General features: G+C 28.7%; 2 protein-coding genes across 2 annotated transcripts in view; both read right to left on the bottom strand.

Annotated features, from left to right (window-relative positions):
* Positions 1-8337, bottom strand: part of LOC129906768 (tyrosine-protein kinase receptor torso) — an 82084-nt gene extending 73747 nt beyond the window's left edge. Inside the window, exon 1 of the mRNA XM_055982677.1 lies at positions 8121-8337. Coding sequence (XP_055838652.1) covers positions 8121-8279 — 159 coding nt within the window. The 5' untranslated portion in view covers positions 8280-8337. The remainder of the gene's footprint in view (positions 1-8120) is intronic.
* A 12449-nt stretch (positions 8338-20786) lies between these two features.
* Positions 20787-22873, bottom strand: LOC129911270 (uncharacterized). Its single transcript, XM_055989003.1, has 2 exons — positions 22032-22873; positions 20787-21975 (listed from the first exon to the last, which is right to left on the bottom strand). Exons 1-2 carry the CDS (start codon positions 22871-22873, stop codon positions 20787-20789), a joined length of 2031 nt encoding a protein of 676 aa, XP_055844978.1.
* Between the last annotated feature and the right edge of the window lie 465 nt (positions 22874-23338).

The raw sequence follows: 23338 nt of genomic DNA, 5'->3' as shown, positions 1-23338 counted from the left end.
CACAAACAAGTCAACCTGACCATCCCTGAAAAGTAATGCACCTTATTCATGTTGATCTGACACAAATATCTGAAGTGTAGTTTTTCAATTTTTTAAAATCTGCACCTTATCTTCAAACCAAGAAAATTAGGACTTGCGGACATGAGATTTTTTTTAGATTTTTGAGGGTACTTAAAGAATATCCAAACAAAGATTAAAATGAAAAAATTAGCCTATTAGCACTTATTCCTAAGATGAACAAGAATCTTCTTTAGTGCATATCCTAAAATTTGCCCCTTCATCAAAAAATACCATTATTTCGTAGGTATATATATTTTTTGTAATGGATTGTTTTGATTTTTAATAATGATTGATTCTAAAATCTTCATGCAAAATTTGGTTCATCTACCATAACTTTTAGGGGTTTTCGGCAGTAAGTTTGCAACTGTTATAATAATATGAGTTGACAGATGAAAAACAGGTATAACTTTTTCCAGAGACGTCAGATTGTCTTGATTTTAGATTTTTTGGAATCAGCATTAAAAAATACCTTGAAATCATGTATCATATATGTATATAATACCATAGCCTATTTTTGCTAATTTTGAAAATCTCCATTTCGCGATTTGGCCTTGAAATCGCGACAAGCGGACATGAGATTTTTCTAGACTTTTGAGATATGTTATAGAATGGCAAAAGGAAGATATTGAGCAAAAAAAATTTCTACTAACATTCATTCCGAGGTTAAACCCTTATTTGACTGGATTAAATGATTAGTGAGTATTTTATAGCTTTATGTTACAAGAGAAAATTCAGGCCCTGCAATTTTTTATATTTAATCCTCTTCATTGCGTAAAAAAGGGGTATTTTTTAACAAAAAAGTATTTATTAATAACTTTAATAATTATATAGCGATACAAAAAAAAGTTGTATAGCAGAGTTGTAGAGAATTTTTAGGTGAATAATCTTTTCTCAATACGTTTTTTCATAATTTTGATAAAAAGTGCTCAAATTTTTAAAATTATCATTTTTTCCGGTTTTTTTTTACTTTTTTGGCTTGTAACTTTTTTAATATTCAGAATATCGAAAAAAGTGTTATTAACATAAAAGACGCGAAATTTGATTGCCTACGTTTCTTGTATACACAACTTTTATTTAGGATAAATAGAAATCGAGATATTCAACAAAAACTAAAATCCAAGATGGCGGCCGAAAGGTGAATTTCGCGAGTGCGAAAAATCAGGCTAATGATATTCAGCCAATGCTCTATCGAATTAGCAAAAAAAAATTTGGGGGTGGTACAAACTGCTGGGTCGCCCATATATGAACATCATAAATGCACTGGACTATTTAGAAGATTTTGTGTTTGTTACCTCATAACTTTTGGACTTAATGAACCAATTTTGATAATTATTTTTGTATTGGAAAGCTATTGGCTGCTATGTGGTCCCATATCAATTTCGTTCAGTTCTGGCCATAGGAACAATTAGAAAAACCATATAAAGTCGGTTTTGTTTTTTTTAGATAAAAATGATTATTTTCAAATCTCAAAGTGTCTTACAAACACCGCTTGGAATTTCGAAGGTAAATAGATTGAACCATAAAGAACACGGAAATCGAGAACTGCCTGATGAAAAGGGGTACTTCTTAAAAGGGGTTCTATTCAAAAGGGTTTCTTAAGTTCCTTCTTATTAAGTCAGTAATAAACTTTTTTAGCTCATAATTTTAAAGTAAAATTTGCAAAATTGCAATTATTTTATATCATTATTTTATCGTTATAAAATTTTATTTATTTAATGAGAAAATTAAAAATCGTTACGGGAGATTGAAAAAAAAAAATTATATGAGGCAGATGTTGAAATTGTTTTTTAGTTAAGGAAATCTCGTTTTATTGGAAAAAATATTTCAAAGCTGTAAGTATAGAATTTTTGGTTGGGGTTCAGAAGTTGTGTTTTTCGTAATCTTTATTATTTTTTAAACAAAAAACAAAAATTCTAAAAAAATTATTTTTATTTATTTATTTTTTATAAAAACTGAAAAACTTTTTTTTTATTAACCAAGGTTATAAAGAAAAATATTTGAAAACAAAACCAAAAATAACAGAACAAAGAAACATAAAAATCTTGCCCAAAATCCTAGTTGTGTTTGCGAAGAAAAACATTAAATTGCGATACAGAAAACTTTTGTAGTAACGTATTTTTAGCTTGGTTTTGAAATATTCTAAATATATTCAGGGAAATAATTCGATATATATATATGATATACATAATTCTAATGTCAGTTAAGGAACACGACAATACCCAAGTGCCCGTTGAAAAAATATTAAGGCCCCATTTATTTGCTATCTATTAAATTTAAAGTCTTCGTTAAAAATTGTAAATCTGTCACATCGCGTACGAATTTTAAAATTTACCATTTTAAATGGGGACTTTAAATTTAATGGAGTCTGAATAAATTGGACCTAAATTAAGTCGATACCTACTCTATTTCATTCCGAAAATGTAACTATAAATTCGGAACTGTGGCCCTATCCATAGGCGGATACAGGGGGGGGCACGGGGGCACGTGCCCCCCCCAGAACTTAAAGTTCATACTTAAAGGAAATCAAACTATAAGAGTTTTTAAAATATATGAATAATAACAGAAAGAACTTGAGTGAAACTCTTGTCTATTTCTGGCTGAAAATGCGAATTTTATTGTTTGTTGCATCCCTTTCCCATGAAAAGCTCCACCTCACAAATAAATAAACGGCTATTTGTTGGGTACACACGAATTTTTTTTCGATTTAAGAAAAGGTGAATTTTCAAAGTGATTTTGGTGAAAAATTTTGATATGGACATCGAATGACATTGAATGATATTCTAAAAAAAAAAATAATTGTATATGCAACTCTATTTTTTCATACGGAGGGGTTAAAAAATTTGAACTTTTCTCGTTGTTTTTTTTAACATTAGTGTTTTCAAAATAGCGGAACACGCCACAACATTGCATAAACTATATATTATAGAACTGCTGGATATGTAGAACAAACTTGCATTTTAGAAGTTTGCCCAAGTTTGCACCCCGAAAACAAAGACCCCTGGAAAAAAAACTCCTCAAAAGCGAACCTTACTTATAGATTTTTATAAATATTATTTTATTGAGAAAATTTCTCCAGGGATACCTTTAAGAATATGTAAAAAAAATAGTGTTTCAAATTTCAAAAGAATCGGTGCAGTAGTTTTGAGGAGCACCGGCGTTGATAACATTAGTTGTGGGGATAACGATTTAAAGTTTTGAACTCTGGACAAAAAGACTAAAACGTTCCTAAGGGAAGTATTAAAATACTCAGAACTTGGTCAATTTGGCTGCAAGAGACCTACAATTTGAACACAATATTCTTGAGATATAAAACAATTTAACCCCTTGTAGCCCCATGTGACATTTCTGTAACAAACCGAAAAAGATTGCATAAAAGCTCTACAAACTATTTTTTTTTCTTTTGAAGCTTCTAATATAATCTTTAAGTATTGCTTTATCGAAATAGTACCTACTTCAAATTTCTAATAAATAGCACCAATAGTTTTTAATTGACAGTTAATGTTGAAAGTTGGGCTTTTTTTGAAAATAAGCTAATTTGTGTAAAAACTACGAAATTCAGAAAAAAAAGTTTTCATTAGTTTATTTTATTTTATTTTTGGATTTTAGGAAAGTGCCTAAAAATTAATATTAGATAGTTTTTTGCCTGAATTTTTGCATTTTTATATAAAAATAAATTATTTAAACTTTTTTTTACTCCCTAAATATCAAAATAACTAAGTAAATAATGACTTTATTGAATTTTTAAAAAATACGTGTTTTATTAAAGATAAAGGCCATTCGATTGACTTATTAATTTTTAAATTTACGACCTTGGGTTACAAAAGGTTAATGCAAATAAAAAAAAAACAAAACTGGGTTTCCCAGCAAAAAAGTATGATTCAGTTTTTTTTGTTATTCTTAGGAACTTTAATATTTATTAGATTGAAGTCTTTAGTATTTGACTAAAAACTACTAGATCATTAACTAATATTATAATTATGTCCATAATATTACAAAATTTTATACAAAATCAATTAAAAAACATCAACATTTTTTTTTCAAAATTTCATCTTTAAAACTCAAAAACTATTTGATGAAACAACTTAAGTCAAAAAATAAAATAAAGAATAGATTACTAACTTTAATATAGCACAGGATTGTAAGTGCATTTTCAGATTTTTTATATTTTTTTTTCTCCCGGCTAATCCAGGGGTAAGTGGGTAAGCACTTACACTGCGCGTCACTTGAATAGAAACAAAAATTTTTCTTTTGAAAAAAGCGATTGGCGCTTTGGTGAGGTAACTAAGTAGATTTTTGGTTTTGCATTTTCAAAGAGGAACTTTTAACAAACAATTTTGTAAAAACGAAAAATCCAAAATAGAAACCGAATGGCTACTAGTTGCCTTTTTTCGCATCACTTCACAAAAAACAGTGTTTTTTTTGCGTCACTTGAATAGAAACAAGCTCTTAAATTACATAAAAATGATGTAAAATCATGGACAACACTAATTTTAATTGGTTATAATGTGTAAATAATGTCAAAGTTTAATATTGCTTTACTAAAATTAGTGTTGTCCATGATTTTTCATAATTTTTATCTAATTTAAAAGCTTGTTTCTATTCAAGTGACGCAAAAAAAACACTGTTTTTTGTGAAGTAATGAGCAAAAACGCAACTAGTAGCCATACGGTTTCTGTTTTGGGTTTTTCGTTTTTACAACATTGTTTGTTAAAAGTTCCTCATTGAAAATTCAAAACCAAAAATCTACTAAGTTACCGCACCAAAGCGCCAATGGCTATTTTCTAAAGAAAAAATGTTGTTTCTATTCAAGTGACGCGCAGTGTAAGTGGTTTTTACTGTAACAAGAAAATGAAAATTTTTCCTTCCGAATAACTTTTTGGTCATTTGGTACCTATTTGATGTGGGAAATGTGCCTAAATATTTTTGGCCAGGTTTTAGACCACTGTGGGTCGTTAAAATTTTCTGCTTTTTAGTCAGTCGTATGATACTTCACTTAATTTCTAACTGTTATTGCTGTTTTTTTGCCAATCCATCCCTTGTGCCCCCCCCCCAGAAAAAAATCCTGGATCCGCCCCTGGCCCTATCGCTATCATTACTAAGAAATGTTCAAAAATTATAGGTATATAAATTTTATTTAAAATCTGAAGCTACTTTATCTGTTGTTAAAAAATCATAAAGTAAACGGGTATACAAATAATACAGTGATGGATGTCTAATATAATAAAAGGCTATACTGGAAAAAAATGTTCATGAACAAAATGAAAAGTTATATCTTTCTCGTGTGTTTTTTTGTGAAAAAAAATGTACACATTTGAATGGGGGACATTGTGAATGATGATTTTTATTTGCACATAAAAATAACAAGCTTCTTAACTGCAACATTAATAACAATCCATGGGTTTTATTTTATGTAAATCAACAAGAGTCTTCTACAATCTACTTCTTCGATTCAGGCTTTAAAAAATCACATAAATGAGGAGAAAAGTAGCAATGCCCAAGGAAGGAAAAATCAGAGTAAAACCAATAAATAAAAAACTAAAGCTTAATACATAATCCTTGCCAGAGGTTTATTGTTATAAAATTAAATAAAATAAAAAAAAAACTTTTATAAATAAAAAAATTGCAATCAAAAAATTTTATTTGAAATAAAAATATTTTGCATTAGTAAAATGTTATTGCAAATAAATAAATGTGTTCATTAAATATTTTTGTTTTTTATATATTCGTCGAATACACTATAATATTAGTCCAATGTAAGATCAAATTGTCAAAATTGAAGAAATTCGACGAATATTAGAAAAAAAATATTTAATGTACACATTTTGCATTGCTTTTTTTTCTTGTTTCCAACAAGTTTTTTTTAAACCAAAATATATTTATTTGCAATTAAAAATTTATTTCTAATGAAATTTTTAAAATTTTTAATAACACAAATATGCAATAATTTTTTGTATGCAAAATATTTTTGTTTAACTTGTAATGGAGGGCAAATATTTTCAAGTCTGAAAAAACCGTTTCTGTCTGTATTAGCTTAAATCTGTATCTTGCATAGGGAAAGTTCTATGGATGTTTGAATTAATAACTTAATACAATTAACCTCATACAAAATGTCAACGGGTATTTGTAGAAGACACAAATACGTACTTTTTTCTGCAAAAAAAAAAAAAAAAAAATTGGTATGCGTTTTCGAAAAATCTAAAAAATATCAAATACTGTTTTCTTACTCCAAAAAAATATTTTATGCAAATTAGTTTTTTGATTTATATTAGGTATAATCCAGTCAAATAAGGGTTTAACCTCGGAATGAATGCTAATAGAATTTTTTTGCTCAATACCTTCGTTTTGGCATTCTATAGCATGCCTCAAAAGTCTAGAAAAATCTCATGTCCGCCCGTCGCGATTTTGAAGATCAAAGCGCGAAATGGGGTTTTTTCAATATTAGCAAAAAAGACGATGGTATTATATAAACATATGATACATGATTTTAAGGTACTTTTTAATGCTGATTCCAAAATCAAGGCAATCTGACGTCTCTGAAAAAAGTTATACCTGTTGCTAACTTACTACCGAAAAACCCTTAAAAGTTATGGTAGCGGAACCAAATTTTGCATGAAGGTTTTAATATCCATTATCATAAATAAAAACAATGCAATGCAAAAAACATTCATATCTATGACAAAATGGTATTTTTTGAGAAAAGGGGAAATTTTGGGATATAGACTAAAAAACATCCTGGTAGGTACAATCTTGGAATTAGTGCTAATAGGCTAATTTTTTTTTGTTTCTATCTTTGTTTATTTTTGTATTTTGTATTCTAAAACTTATGTCAAAAATCTAAAAAAAAACTCATGTCTGCAAGTCCTAATTTTCCAGGTTTAAAGATAAGGTGCAGATTTTAAAAAATTGAAAAACTACACTTCAGATATTTGTGTCAGATCAACATGAATAAGGAACATTACTTTTCAGGGATGGTCAGATTGATTTGTTTGTTGGAATTAGCGTTAAAAAATACCTTGAAATCATATTTGTTATGTTGGTATACATATAAGAATCTAAAGTTTTCTTAATATTTTTTTTAAATCTGCACCTAGCTTTAGTTTAACCTGGGAAATTAGAGACTTTTTTAGATTTTTGACATAAATTATAGAATATCCCTAAAACGAGACCTTTTTAGCTATCGTTTATTTATTGACGATTATTGACTTACAGAAACAAAAAAAAAAACAATTCCAATTTCAGGAGGCGAACCTCGGCCACCCGATTAAGAGGCAACTAGTAGCTCACTTAGACTAATACGACTTCTAAAGATATGAAAACTTTTATTTATATAAACTGTTTTGAAAATATTGAATCAGAAATGATTTAAAATAACTTTAGAGATTCTCAAACTGTAAAACGATCATCGTCTATTCGATTTTATCATTTTCAAAATTACGGAATGACCCCCCTGAATAAAAAATTGTGAAGAAAATCCATCCATCCGTTTAGGGATTTAAAATATACACAGACGCATTCAGACTGATAGATGGCCATGATGAAATCTACTTGTTTATATCCGTCATTGAAATTCGTAAATGTTGGTTTTAATTAAAACCTTAAAATTACACGAAACCAATACTTGCCCTATCAATAAACCAATTAAAATAATGAATTTACTACCACCTTCATAAATATAATAGTGTTTTTTATGGTTTTGCCAACTCATGGTTATAACAAAAATAAATGAGGTGTTTGGCTGACCAATGTAAACTGTTGCTATAGGATTGTAATAGTATCAAATGCAACATTTTGTATCTTCTTCTTTTTTTATAGTTATTATTTTCAATTTTATTAATTTAATTTTCCGAGAAAAAAAAACCTGAAAAGGATCAATGAACAATGATAGTTAATAGCCTGCGAATTTTTAATGTAAATTTAATGTAAACTTATTTTACATTTTCCTTTATTCTTAAGTTTCTAAAGTTTTTGACTCTTTTTTCGTATGTTTTTAATCGTTTTTAAATAAATATTTATTATTTTAGTATAAAAATAACAATAACAACAAAAATTTAACCTCTTACTTTGTTTTTGTCATTTAATAAACACTTAGCTGCGCATGCTGCCTTCCAGTAAACCCCACCGCCAGTGCTAGCTTCATATAATTTTTTCTCACAATTTGATTTGTCACTGATAATTGATAAGCACATAAATAATGTATATTTGGCGAATAAAATTAACATTTTTCGTATGGAAAGACACTTTTTTAAAATAGTTTTTTTTTTTAAACAAAAACAAATAAATGAAAAAAAAATACAAAAAAAAAAAAACTAAGCACTTAATAAACACATTTGTAGAAACTTTAGACTTTCATTAAATTTAGATTTTGGTTTGGAAAAATACTACAAACACGCGTTTCATTTGGATGTTTTTTGTTTTTGTTTTATTTGATTAAATTTTCAATTAAAAAAACAGCAAACTTTAATTGATGTCGTTTTTTGAATTATATATTTTTAACCTCCGGTAGTCATTTAAAATTCACATTTATTTTTTTGTACAAAAAAAAAAATAAAACAAAAAATATAAAACAAAAAAAATATAAAAAAAATATCGATTTTTATTTATTTTGTTTTTTACTAAATTCGTTTTTAGTTTTTTATTTATTTTACTCAAGCGGAGATAAAAATTTAGATTTAATTTTTGATGATTCAATTTTCACATTTTTTTTTTTTTTTATTGTAAATTTCTAATGTTTATTCAGAAGATATTCCACTGAATTTAAAAATTCATTTCCAATCAAATTCATACTCGAAACCGTATCGATCTTCTAAATAACTGTGTAATTCTCAGTTAGCTGAATGAACACTAAACTGAGCTCTGCAGCTGATAAAGGTTTGATTGTAATTTCCACTGAAATGAATGTCGGACACTTTGGCGCTGCTGTCCATGTCCATATCAAACCAATGTGATCCGATTTACCTGGAATGAAAAAAGAATAAAACACAAATCGTTGGTGATAAAATAAATGGACAGCGAGACAAAAATAAACTAAAACACAAAAAAAAAAATATTTAAATTCAATTTGAAACTTAATTAATTCAAAAGTGAATTTGGAATTGGAACTATATGCCTTTAAAATGCAATAATTGTTTGTCACAATATTATTATCAGTTTTGTGTTTATTTTTTTTTTTTTTTTGAATTTCTATTTTATTTTGGTTGGAATTGATTTGTTATAAAATTTTCACGAGGCGAGAGATAACTCTATAAATGAATTAGTCAATTTGTTTATGTTTTGAAAAGTTGCAATCAATCAATGAAAATATACGATTTACAATTTGCTCTTATGGGATCAAGGTTATAGGTACTTTGATTAAATTTAAAATTCTTTCTATGTTATCACCAACTTTTTTTGTTTGTGATACTGACTAAAGGACAGAAATTTCGCGTTAAATTATTCGAAAAACCGAGGCAGCTTTTCATTTTTTTTTTTCATTTTTAAAGTTGAATCTTTTGAAACAAGTTACAAGCATCAGCTAAAAAAGGAACAAACTTGATTATAAGAAGTGGACTCAGAGCTTTTTATAGATTCAAAAGGTCTTAAAATAGAATACATCGGAAAAATTGGCAATATTTCCCACAAAGGATTACAAAATAATACACTGTTGTGTATGCGTAACTTTTGTTGGGAATTTTGAGGACTTTTGAATTGTTCAATTTTGTGCAATTGTGCAATTTTTTTTATTTTGAATATTTTTTAAACGGAGGGTAGACAAACAATGATTTTGGGAATGTATTAAGAACTGGAGCTGGACAAACGAATGCAATTGGTTTTGCACGCCTATCTTAACCGTTTCAGGCGATTTTTAAGTTTTTAGACTAAAATTTTATTGAAGGGTGGACAAATTAAAAATTTTGGGTGGATAAACAATGGACAGAAGGTGGCTAAACGAATTAGACTAGTTTGGTTCATAAATTTTGGGGTCCCATTTTTGGCTTCCTGGAGCTCTACCTTGACTTATTGAATTAAAATGCAAAAACAAACAAATTTTACTTCTTCGAGTTTTTTTGAAATAAGTTTTTGCGATATAATTTTTGAACTAAGATATAAAAATCAAAACAGTCAAGGAATTTGTTGGAATAACAATGGTAAACTGAGAAAATGTGTAGGAGAGATAATTTTTGCACTAAAAAAAAGCAAATATCGATTTTAAAGATGTTGGTAATTTGGAAAAAGTTTTTTTTTTTAATGATTTTTGAACTATAGACCCGAACCTATAGTATCCGTTGCATACGTTGCGTCAATCACTCCAAATTCCAAGGTGTGTTCGATATTTTATGGCTGAATGTGCACTAATAAAGTTAAATTGTTAACTATTATCGTCGTACTTTTTTTTAATAAAATAAAATGCGCGACTAGATTTCATGTAGGTACCAACTTACATAGCCGTAGCTAGGATTTTATTTCGTTGAGGGTTAGCTTAGACCGACCAATTTTTCTTACATATTTTTACATGCGAGGGTAAGCAAGCTTTTCTTAGCCTTATAAAGAAAACTGTGTCGCAAAATATCATATAAAAAAACACTAGATACAATCAAAGGTTTAAACAGCATTAAAATGACAAATGGACTTTTCTCTTACTAATGGTTTGTATAAAAAAAGTTATTTAGAAATAACCAAAAATTATTGTTCTTATCTCTTAGGCTGTTAATTGGGTTAAATATATAGCCAAAAACAAATTTTTGACATCCAAATATGTGTTGAATATTAAATTGATACATTTTTGACGTTTTGACGGCTTGAAAGCTTCCTTAAGCTGCAAAAAAAAAATTTAATGGTGTTAAAAACATATTAGCAATTCCTTACAATTTCAAACTCCCAAAACGCGATGTGCTTTGAGTTTTATGTTTGGTTAACGTTCTTGAATTATTTTTTCAAATTTCTTCGTTTCTTAAAAACTTTGAACATTTATTTGCAAAACTACACAAAATCCCGTTTATCATAATAAACACAAATTTAATCTGCACAAAGAACATCAGGATATATCTTTAACAGCGGAAATTTTATGTTCACCTTAATAGTGTCTATATCCTTTCCTAAATATTCAACTCAATTCACACGCGACCTCAATATCGAATTCAGGTTGAATTCTTACACCTCAAAGAATTTTTTCATTAAATTTCAATGTAAAATAAATTGTAGATACCTTTGTATATCACGTATGAATTTGAAAAAATGGAATTTTTAACCCCTAGTTCCGAAGTTCAGCCATATGTTTCAAAAAATTTGTTTCCTTTACAGCAAATTTAAGATTCAAATATATATATAAATATATCTACAAAAAAAAATCCGTTTTCGTAAATATTATAACGTTTAAAAATGAAAGTTTCCAATATCTAGGCTGAAGGAACAGCCTAGCTTTAACAGGTCAATGGGTGGTGGTTAAAACTTAAAGGCTTAACTACATACACATTTGAAAAACTACATACATTTCTGAAAAAGTACAAATGTGGAAATATTTTTTTTCTGCTAAGCGAAATTGTTTTGTGAAAAAGTGTATACGATTTATTTTTTAGACCAAAAAATAAGGTTTCTGCATCAATTGTTTTAATTTTCTAGTCCGAAAAACTATACAAAAATGCGTTTGAAAATTTTCACTTTTGTACTTTTTCACTTTTTGAGCCAATGTAGTTAAGGCTTAGGAATGACATTCCCAAGAAAAACAAATGATGACCCTGTAACCCCCCCCCATCCCCTAAATACGGCTATGCCTACTTAAAGAACACAGTTCTAAGTTCTGAAAATCTCCGGTGTGTACTCAGAAACAGAAAATCAAACTGGTCTATTGTTGACAACCAATGTCAAAGGATACGACGGATGAAAAAGTAGAAAGTTGGGCTTCTTCTTCCGTCGAATCCGTCTGCCTATACGTCCAATCCGTCGCTTGTGGGTCACTTCCCATAAGATTGGGCTAGCGAAAAAAAATGTTGGGCTAACCTGGTTTAATTATTGGCAAACGAACCACGGTTTTAAACTCACGATAAACATCACGTTATTGTAGGTGTACCCGTTTTTGAGAAAAAAAAAACTATTTCCATTTTGATCATATGACAAGTACCGTTAGTTTTGGTCCTAATAATAAAACTTCAATTTTGCCTCTAGGGAATCTTATAAATCTTACCATGAGACGATTAAATATTTTCCGGATTAAAATAACACCAAATCTTCGTTCAAAAATTAAAAATGACATAAAATTTATCAAAATTGTCTATTAATAATAAAACCATATACAATAATATAAATCGAATAAATAAAAAAAAAACATAAGAACAAAAAAATACTTCCTCCCCTCATAACTTCAGATCTCTGATGACAAAAAATTTTAGCTTGCAAAACACACTGGTATATGAAACGAACCTATAAATATTTAAAATGTTAAAAATCTTTGTACTTGGTAGCTTGGTTATATTTTATTAATTCCCAAAAGAATCTGAGCCCTTTGATTCTTTGAAACCTTATTATTCTATACTTTACACGCTTTTAATATTCTTATGTCAACTTCCTCCCTTTAACAAACTTGGTGACATCCTTACAAGAATCTTGAAAATATCATTCTAATTTTCTTAACTTTATTCAATATAATGAAATAACTCACCTACCAATTTGCCTTTTTTAATTAAGTTTAACCTTTATTATATTTATAGTAGAATTTTATAAACGCAACCCCTTAGGAGTTTATTATTACCTACATCCTTTCCTTTTTTGTTGTTCTTAATTAGTTTCATAAGAAATAATAATTTATTAATTACTTGAAAAATAAGACACACATGAGTTTTTGGTGTTTGAGATGTTTAAAAGTTACATTTCACACCCAAATATGTCCTCATTTTTGATATAATTAACTTTCACATTGTCAGTTAATAATATTCTTTAAGATAAACTTGTAAAAATATAGAATCAAGAACTTCTGACAACCTTGGTCAGTAACATTAACTTTATTTGCCTGCAGGTAATTGAAAATGAAACTAAATTTGTCAAAAAGTTTCAAAAAATATCAACTCACTAACTTTTTCATAACAATCTTAAGTCATTGGAAATTAGAAACCAGGACTATTGCATCTCAAGGACTCTTTTTTTTTTTGTTTCACAAAAGTTAGTTAACAAACCAAAAATACAAATAAAAGTTCTGACTTTTATTCAAAAAAAGAGAAATGCAGAAATAAAAAAAAGTTTTGTCAAGATGTACAAAAAGGTTACAAGTTTAACTTTTGTTATATTTAAAAGCTTTGCAAATGTATACAACACTCGTTAAAACTACCAACTTTCAAGAAAAAAAAAACAAAATAAATAACGAATCCTTAAATCCCATTCGAAATTGCTTTTAATGCTTTTATCTGTTTCGTTTTTCGTTTAATGACAAAAAAAAAAATACATTTTCACAGATAAAAGAGTAAAAGCATTAACAGCTTCAATACATTAATTTAGACTATATCACAACGGAACTGGGTTTACCTCCTCTTAAAGGACGTGCAAAGCACAGAGTTCACGAAACAATTCCATTTGTTAAGTTAGTGTAGATATGAAATTGAGAAATGGCAAATAGCCTTAGGATTGGTGTCATTTGCCAAAGTCACGTTTGCCCTCGTTACGTTTGTTTGAAAGCGTAACTTTTGCTCCCATCACACTTTGGACTCAAAACAATAACCATCCAAACGGTTTTTTGCGTAACCACGGACAACATTTTAGTTTTGGTGACTTGATTTCATGAGAATCCGAGGAACTCAGCGATGTATTGCCTCTTTTTTATTCAAATATAGGGGGACTGAAAATAGTTGTGACATCAGCAACGTTTTGGGCAACAAGGGTTTTGTTTTATTATTTATTGTTTGATGAAATTTTCCCGAAGGTTTTTGAGGTGCTTAACTCGATTTCGAAATCAGAATTTTTTTTTCCAGATTTTTCCCTATGGATTGAAGAGTTTGCGATACAGAATTGATGTGTTTGAATGAAAAGAAAAAAAAAATGTATATAGAACGTGTTTCTAGATACATTTTTTCTATAACGAATTGATAGTTTTTGTTGACATGATTTTTGTAGAAGACAATTTATTGTTTTGACTGTTATTTGTTGGAATATTTTATGTTTGATGTACAAAAATGGCTTTTTTATTATTGATGTGTTTTGAGAGCCGTGAGTGTCTGGGGATTTATCAACGGGATTAAGTAGTATTAAACGGGGGACATCTGTGTATAGATTTTAGTAAATTTTCACACACGTGTTGTCTATGTTTAATAAATGGAAATACAAATCTCAAAATCTCTAATTTGGCTGAACCTTGTTTTGCTTGGGTAGTTTAAAATCGGATATCATTTTTTTTGGCACACTTTTAACATCAAATAGGTACCAAAATGACTAAAAAGTTATCTATTCGGAAGGAAAAATTTTCAATTTCTTGGTACAGTAAATCTAACTTAAGTGCTTACCCACTTTTAGCCGGGAGAAAAAAACAATATTAATAATAAAAAAAAACCAAGTGCTATAACTTTTCCTAAAGCCTAATTTATTCTTTGTTTTTTTGACTCAAGTTGTTTCATCAAATTGTTTTTGATGAAATTTAGAATTTTTTTTTTCGTTTCTTAATTAGGTTAGGTTAGGTTAGGTTGAACGTGGTGATAATCCGACAAGTCGAATCATCCCAGGATTAATTGATTTTGTATACAATTTTTTTTTTTTTTGAAAAAAGATTGATTTTTTTTTTATGAAAAGTGATTGGGTTCAAAAAATTCTAGTTTTTTTTGTAGATGTTGTATAGACATGGTCGATTGAAATATTTTAAGCTGAAACAATAAGCTTTTAGATAATATAAAATTTATTATAGGATGCCATATAAAAATATGGATTTAAAGCTGATGGAATCAAAAAGGTAGATTTTTTCGATTTGATTTTTTTTGCAGGCAAAATTGTTTTTAAAGGTTTCACTTCTACAACGATTTTTTTTTATTTGCATTTAAATTTCGTATTTTCATTGTTTTTAAATTTTTAACTAAATACATTGTAGGTATCTCAAAAAAAAATTGTGTCAAAATTTTTAATTGATTGGATCCAAATTGAAGAACATTTAATTTCAGAGTTCAAAACTTCAAATCGTTCTCCCCACAACCAACGTTTTTAAAGCCTGTGCCCCTCATAACTTTAAAACTACTGCACTGATTCTTTTGAAATTTAGAACACTATTTTGGTACATATTTGTTAAGGTATCCCTGGAGAAATTTTCTCAATAATTATAATACATTCAAGGGAATAATATAAAAATCTATACGTTAAATTGGTATTTGAGGAGTTTTTTTTTCAAGGGATCATCTTTATTTTCGGGGAATTTCTCGGGCAAACTTTTGAAATGCAAGATTGTTCTACATATCCAGCAGTTTAATAATATATATAGGTTAGACCATGTTGCGTTAATTTTTTTAAGAAAAATGGTTAAAAAAGACCAAAAACGGTAGATTTTGAAAATCCATATTTTATCCAATTTTAGCCGTATTATGTTTTTAAGACAACTATGCTGAAATATAAAGTATTTTCTTTTCTCTTTTACATATTCAATATAATATAAATGTTCAAAGTATAAAACGAGACTATTTAGTAAAAATGTCAAAAATGTCGTTTTTTTAATCTTTTTTTGAACAGTTTTTTACAATATTTTAATTTTAAATTTTTTGAAAAGGATACATATCGATAGGAAATTCAATTATCTACTTATTATGACCTTGCTTTTCAAGTTATAGACAAAAACTCAAAAAGTAACAAAAAGAATCGAAAATTTTGATCGTTACAAAAATCGTCATATCTTTATAACTTATCCATAGATTTTGAAAAAAAGTATCTTTGTTATCTTTGCCAGAAAGTGTACTACACTTACAAAATTTTAAAGTATGGGGATTCCAAAAATTTTGATTTTTTCTTTTCAATAACAAATTTTTTTTGTAAAAATTTTCCTTAAAAAATCGATTTTTTGAAAAATGTTTTGATACGTTGCACTTAAACATCTGTAGTTACGCAGAATAGTTATTCTAGTGTTTCTTTCTTATTTATTCAGCTTTCATGTGCCTATTCTTTTGTTATAGCCCGAATACTAAGTATGCTGGGAAAAACAACGACAAAAACTTTGAAAAATCATATCTCGAAAACCTATCCATAAACATTTTTTTAGATAAGATTTTCGAGTTTTCTGAGCACAAATCTATACGAAAAGTATAACGGCACTTGGTGTCCAAACATTTTTATATTTTTTTGTAAACTAGTGTTATTTTGTTTTCCACTCCAGTAATATTTTAAAACATAAATTTACAAATAGTTTGAAGGTAAGATACTGCTCTTGTACTTACTAAGATTACTCCTGCGTTACTTTTTGTTACAACTTCTTTCTTATACATAGTATTTTTGATAATAAAATTATAGGCTTCTGATTACTTAAAAAAAGTGTTAGCGTCATACTTCCTATTTTATCAAATTGAAGCTTGTTACCTTTTATGTACTTTATTTTGCTCTTTTGCTCTTTTCCTCTGTTTTAGGAAAGTTAAAGTTTGTAAGTTAATTTTTGGTAACGCAATGATATAAAATGTTATAAATATTCAATTGAAATTATTTTTTCTTTTTTAATTTTGTGATTTTATAAATAAAACTGAAATTTATAATAACTCTTTTTTACAACGTAGGAGCGTATACAAATTTCGGTCATACGTAAATTTATCCATATTTCAATTTTCACATAAAATGTGAAAAAGATATTATCTACTCATCTATTTTAGCTCATGTTCGAGTAGTTAAATTGTTACCTATAGTAACGATTAGAGAGTGTGTGCCAGTGCCAGTGCATATTCCTATTTTTACTTCAAATTATGTATATTCTGTTCAATTAGTTCCCAGCAGCACCGCCCATATAAATTCATCAAAGTCAAAAGACTACCTGTGTGCTTTATCAAATTAAATTCCCCCAACTCATTATCAAGATAATTTTAGGTATATCGTAAATTTTAAAATGAAAATTGAAATGTATCTCTTCCATGAACAAAACTCTATAATTTGAATCTATGTACGCTTAGATAGAACTAACTACGCTGCTCATCCATGATTCGATCTCTTTTAATCAATAAATTAGTGTAAAATTCTGAGAAAAATATTTATTCAATATTTTGAGAAACATTATTCTCCTATTGTTTGATAAATAAATGCGTTATAGTCAATAGGAAGGATTCATAAATGCAATTCAATAAAGTGTAGAAAAGTAAATTAAGTTTTATTTAGAATTAATGGTATATTTTTGAAATAATCGAAATAGAAGTAATAAAATCCTAAATAATATAGAACTAATTTTAAGTACTTATTAAACTTATATTTGGATGCATTTTGTAATTTTCTTATGAAAAAATTCTATTTTTAGATTGATTTAAAAGAGTGTTGTATGTTTTAAATGAGTACACAGGAGAACTACGATTAGTTTTGGTCACGAAGTACTTTCTACCGGAAAGTAAAGCTAAAATCTTAAGGATATTATTCCTAATAATTTGGAGCTCGTAGGTATAGTTTTTGAGTTATTGAATTTTCCGTCAAAATAAGTCTGAAGTTAGCGGACAAAATCTGAAATGATTAAAAACAATTTATTTTGCTGTAGCTTTTTAAATTCTTTTCAATTCCACAAACTTGGTTTTTATAGGACGAAAAGAGTAAATTTTTTTATTTTTTGCATGTCCAAAATTGTAGCTAATTAAATCCTTTGTTGCGCAAAAATGAATTTTGTAGCCCCATCCAGTCATTTTTTATTTTAACTTAAAGTTTCAGAAGTGTACTTCGGGTTTGATCAGGCCAGTGTGGAGACATTTAAAAAAAAAATAACTTTTTAAAAATTTTTATTTTTCAAAACAAATTTTTTGATGCAAATTCCAAATTTTTAGCTCCAACAGTTTTAAAAATATTCAAAGTTTTGTGTAAGTAAGCTTTTAATATTCAAAACAAAGCGAAATTAAAAATTTTGTTTTGCAGAAATTTTAAGTAATCGCCAAAACCTCGATTATTTAGCTTGATCAGTTTTCTTTTTATTCAAATTTCCGCTAAAATATTACTTAACCTCATGCGTAATGGTCAAAATTTTCCAAAAAGTTGCATTTTTAATATTTTTTCTTTTTTCGAAATTGTCGATTTGCAAAAAAAAATTGTTGATCACAAATTAATTTCGTAGTTTAAAAAGTGCACTTCCGGTTCGCTGTACCAATGTACAAAACTTTAAAAAAACCCTTTTATTTTTTTAATAATTTCTTGCCAGTAATTGTAGCTACAATTTCGGGTTTATTTATTTATAATTTATGATATATAAAAATAATTTTCAAGTATTGAAGTGATGAATTAAAACAAAAACAATTTTACATACATATGTATATGTATGTATTTAGTATAAATAAAAAAATAATTCTTAGAAAAAAAATGTGTAGGTATATTTTTTTGATTTGTTCAAAAATTAAAGTACGTTTTAGAATCTATTTTTCAACACTTTATCGAAAATAGTCATTATTAGAAAATTGAATTTGATTACAAAATGCTTAGTAACGTAAAATTTTGAATAAAATTAAGTTTTAACAAAAAAAAATAATTACAAATTTTGAGTTTAACAGTATTTTTTCAGAAACTGTAAGACGTTTTCAACATTTTGAACATTTCAACATTTGATTAAAAATTGATTAAGAAATTGAATTAAATTAGCAAAAATAATACTGAGTAATGTAAAATTAAAAAAAAAAACATTAAGTTTTAAATACAAAAAATAAAAATTAAAAATGTTTAGCTTAAAAATTATTTTTTCAAAAATAGTTTGCTAAAACAACATTATTTGAAAAGATAATTTAATAATATGTTTCTGGCTTTAAAAAAAGATATAAAATGAAATTTTAGGTGTTGCCGTTGTATTTACCCAAATATTTTTGTTTCTATATAACGTTTTCATTTGCACTCTCTGCAGTAAAAGATTACAAAAAAACAGAACCCTTCCAGTCTGCTTTCTGCCATTTTGCATTTTGTCATTTCATACTATCACAAACACACCTACAAAAAGGCAGACATTTTCGAGTCAATTTAAATTACCACTTTGGGTTGGGCCCTTCTGCCACCCTTTTTCCGTCCATTTCTAAGAGTGTTTAAAAAAAAAAAAACAAAAAAACAATTTGGCGAGTGAGGTTGAAAACTTACCTTTTACTCTATTAGGGTTCAATATTTTATTTAATTTTGAACAACAAATTAATGCCTGAGTTTTAATTTACTGGAACTGCATTGAAATCACCACCAAAATCATATTGTTACAAACTTCAAAGATAAAGAATTAATAAATGTATAATGGTCTTTTTATCTACAAGTATAACTTAAACCCTTTTGCTGAAAGTAAGGAAGTATTTAAAAGCCGTGAACGTTTTATTATACTTATTGAATAATCCTTATCAATAAGATAAACAACCCTTTTTCGAGAGTAATTTCTCTTTTGATATAACTTTTTTTTCTTATGGTCGAACTACTTATAACTTTTTTAATTAAAATCTTTTCTTCAATCTTGATAAATGACAAAATCCTTTAAAATTGCTGAAGAAAACAAAAACAAAAAGCTTTTAATTTTAAACTTGTTCCTTGTTTTTTGTGCAAAATTTTTTTATTGAAACAACAAGGTTAATTTATTCGGATCAAGAAACTGGATTATAGAGAAAAAAAAATGGTTTATAAACTTTTTTTGGAAATAAGAAGACAAATAATATTGAAATTTTATGAGTAAAATTCACACCCAATTTGACTTCAGGTAACAGAAATCTACGTCGTACAGAGAGTAAACAAATACCTACAAAGGACAAAAACATCATTTGCATATGAATCCAATCATATGCACAATGCACTCAATGGGATTTTCATTTTGCATTGAGGACGAAAGAACGAGAACTTTTGCAGTATAACCAAATATCAGATAGAGCATAGAGGTGATAACAAATAGATCCTCAAGTTGACTCTCTCAGGTGACTGGATATGTGACATGAAATGGCCATACAATTCATTTACTTGATTATATCCAAACACAAGGTAAATCATACAAACAAAATGAGACTTCACTAAAACCAAGGAAGTGTTATGAATTCTAAGAATTGACAAAGATGATAGTTATACAACAAGTCACATCTTAAAAATATATCCATGCTATAATAAATATAATAGAAGTCACTAATTCATAATGGGTTTAAATATCTGTTTCTATAGTTTGTAAATTAATTTATTTGGTTTTCAATTAAAATGATGATTCCAGTCAATTGTTTTAAATTCGAATTATTGGGCTGTTGACGGGGTTTTTAAAAAAATCCTCACTATAGCAATTTTTGAAGAAAAAAAAACAAAAAATCAATTTTTTTCGAATAATTTTAGCTAACATTTTTTTTTATGGGAACCACGCTATCTAAAAAAATCAAAAATTAAAGAAAAACTTTTGAAAATTATTCGAAAGCCATTTGTACCTACTTTAACCCTAGACCCGTGTACTTAAAAAATTCTAGTTTACGTGTACTTGGGCACTGTGTGCCCACGAAGGTTTTTCCTATGAATTACTTGAAAATAGTGAAATAAAAAAAAATATTTTACAAACACTATTATTTTTTGTGATATTATTTATTTGAAAACAAAATTTAAAAAAGCTTTTAAAGTAATAGGTAATTTACAACCACCACTTTTTGAAATTAATTTGTATTTCTATTTTTTTGGCGCTTTGCTGGTGGACCGGCTGAAGTTGATGGAAGTGAATCTCCGTCAAAATTTTCATCTTCTTCGGTTTCGGTAGTATCAATTGCACTTTTGGTCACAAAACATTTCTCGCACACTCTTATGTAATGCTTACTGCAAGCTGCAACATAGCACAGATCGCAGACCGCCGTAGTTTTGTTGTCCCTTTTTTCTTTCTTGCAGGGATCACAACGTTGCTTTGCTTTGTTTTGTTGGATTGTCGGTAAGGTACTTATAGATGTAATTTCATACCCGATCAAACTCATTGCTGTTTTAACACTTTTTTGAAGAGTTGGCTTAGCTATTCGATTTTTGATATGGTTATCTGCAAGTTCAAAGGCCAATTCTTTCAAAAATTTCTTTCTTTTTTCTGACCTTTTCTTGCTCGAATACCAGTTAGGCTGACAGACATCAAACATTCTATACGCTGCAACTCCTGCACAATCCAAAAGGTTGTAAAAGAGAGTAACAGGCCAACGATTAGTTTTTCGCTTGCAGGTATAAACTGTTGCCAAACGGTCGAATGTATCAACTCCTCCTTTGGTTGAGTTGTAATCCATAATAACTGCAGGTTTTTGTGTGACCTCATCAATTTTATCCTCATGATGAGCAGTGGACAGCATTAGTACATTTTTTTTTGTATTGCTTGCGTAGCTACACAACTGCAAGCATCTCGAATAGCAAAATTTTATTGAAAATTTGTCCCTAGTTTGCTTAAAGATTTTATCCACTGGTGTAAATGGCTTTGGCAATTGTGGCTTATTGGACTTTATAGTACCAATCGTGGTTGTTCTTTTACTCATTAGCTCCAAGGCTAATGGTACCGATGTAAAATAATTATCTGTCGTTATGTTGTAATTCATGCCTAAATATCTCTCAGCTAACCGCATTACCAGCTGGTGAGATATGCCATCGGACCGATTATCGCATGGTTGCTGGCCAACATAAATTTCACCTCGAAGTGGATAACTGTTTACGGCGTCAACTATCCAAAAAATTTTGATGCAATATTTTCCTGGCTTGTTTGGCATAAACATTTTGAACGGGCATCTTCCCCTTGAGCCGTTCAACTGTTCATCTACTGTCAGCTCCTTTGACGGTTGGTAAAACTCAACAAGATTTTGTTGAAACAAATCCCAAACGTACCTAGAAAATTGGTAAAAATTTGTAAGCCTATCAATCAAACATTTTATCTTTTATACCTAAATGCAGCTAATTTGTCAGTTTGAAGACGAAACGCTCTAGTTCTTCCGTCATCGAAACGTATAAAGCGTCGTATTTGTTCAAATCGTTCCAGAGACATAACGGCGTGGTAGAATGGTACACTTGTTGGATGAAAAAGATCCTTCGCTTCCACCCCATAGGCTTTTTCAGCTCCAGCATACAACAAAATTAAAATATATGCATATATTTCCTCTTCAAATGTGTCATACCATCTACGCATTTGCTTTGGGTTGAGAGACAAACGATTCTCTTCGTAAGTTCTCTTTGCCTTTCTGTTTGTCTCCAGCACAATATTTCCAACAATATTTGGAGTAACTAAGGACTTGAAAACCTCAGCCTTTCTCGAAAACAAGTTGGTGCATTTTGGAACATGTCTCATTCGTTCATTTCGATTTCTTATTGTTCTTTGTCTTTCGCTTTCGTCCGGCATTGACCACCAAATGTCATCGAATTTGGCATTTCTTGCAACATACCGCATTCCTCTGTTTGGTGCAATAGGGTCTTCATCTTCCTGTCCATTCCGGCTTCCTTGCTGTTGTCTTTCTGCCTCCTCTTCTTCTTCCATATCTAAACCAGCCTGCGAAACCCGTGTATCCAACAAAGCAGTATCTGGTTCATAGTTTGGATCATCGGCATCTGATAAATCTCCATCGTTATCAGTATCACTATCCTCCTCAGTGTCAATGCGTCGAACTTCCTCCTCTTCTGCATCTAGGAACCTGGAGTAATTCTCATCAAAGAACTCTTGCTCCGCCGCAGTCAAATCCCGGTTGGAAGATGCATTCAGGAGATACAGAACACGATCCATTGTAGCATCCATGATTCTCTATTATTATAGGATCTCATAAATAATAGGCGTAAATTTAAAAAATTTAGGTACTTACTTTAGTAGATAAAAAAATATTTTTCAGAAAAAAAGCACTTGATCACAGAGAAATCGCACTAAAATCACTTGTTTACGCAAACAAATTTCAACCGGTGTAAAATCAAAAAAAAAATTACTGTATTACCTAGCAAAACAGTAAAAATTCTCTAATACGAAAGCTTTGTAAATAGAATCTCTCTATTTCTATATTTTTTTTTTTTTCTAAATTTTGTAATGCTTTTCCTGAAAGAAAGTGACCATTCTTCAGAATAATATTATTTTCATCCATGCACCAATCTCTTCAATTTTGTATTTATTTTTGAAAGTGTGACTAGAGGACTTTGACTGTAAAAATCGATTGCTGAAGTGATTGCTACGGTGAAAAATGTAAAAACAGTCGATGTCCCGGAACAAGTAAAA

Source organism: Episyrphus balteatus, chromosome 1, assembly GCF_945859705.1.
Source record: "Episyrphus balteatus chromosome 1, idEpiBalt1.1, whole genome shotgun sequence".
NCBI classification, from domain to species: Eukaryota; Metazoa; Arthropoda; class Insecta; order Diptera; family Syrphidae; genus Episyrphus; species Episyrphus balteatus.
This window is presented reverse-complemented; position numbering and strand designations above follow the sequence as displayed.

What these genes read in the sequence shown, in the direction of transcription:
- LOC129911270 (XM_055989003.1), bottom strand. Translation starts at nt 22,873, where the DNA reads ATGGATGCTACAATGGATCGTGTTCTGTATCTCCTGAATGCATCTTCC. An exon ending in GACAAATTAGCTGCATTTAG is followed by an intron (nt 21,976 to 22,031) that starts GTATAAAAGATA and finishes CCAATTTTCTAG; the next exon opens with GTACGTTTGGGATTTGTTTC.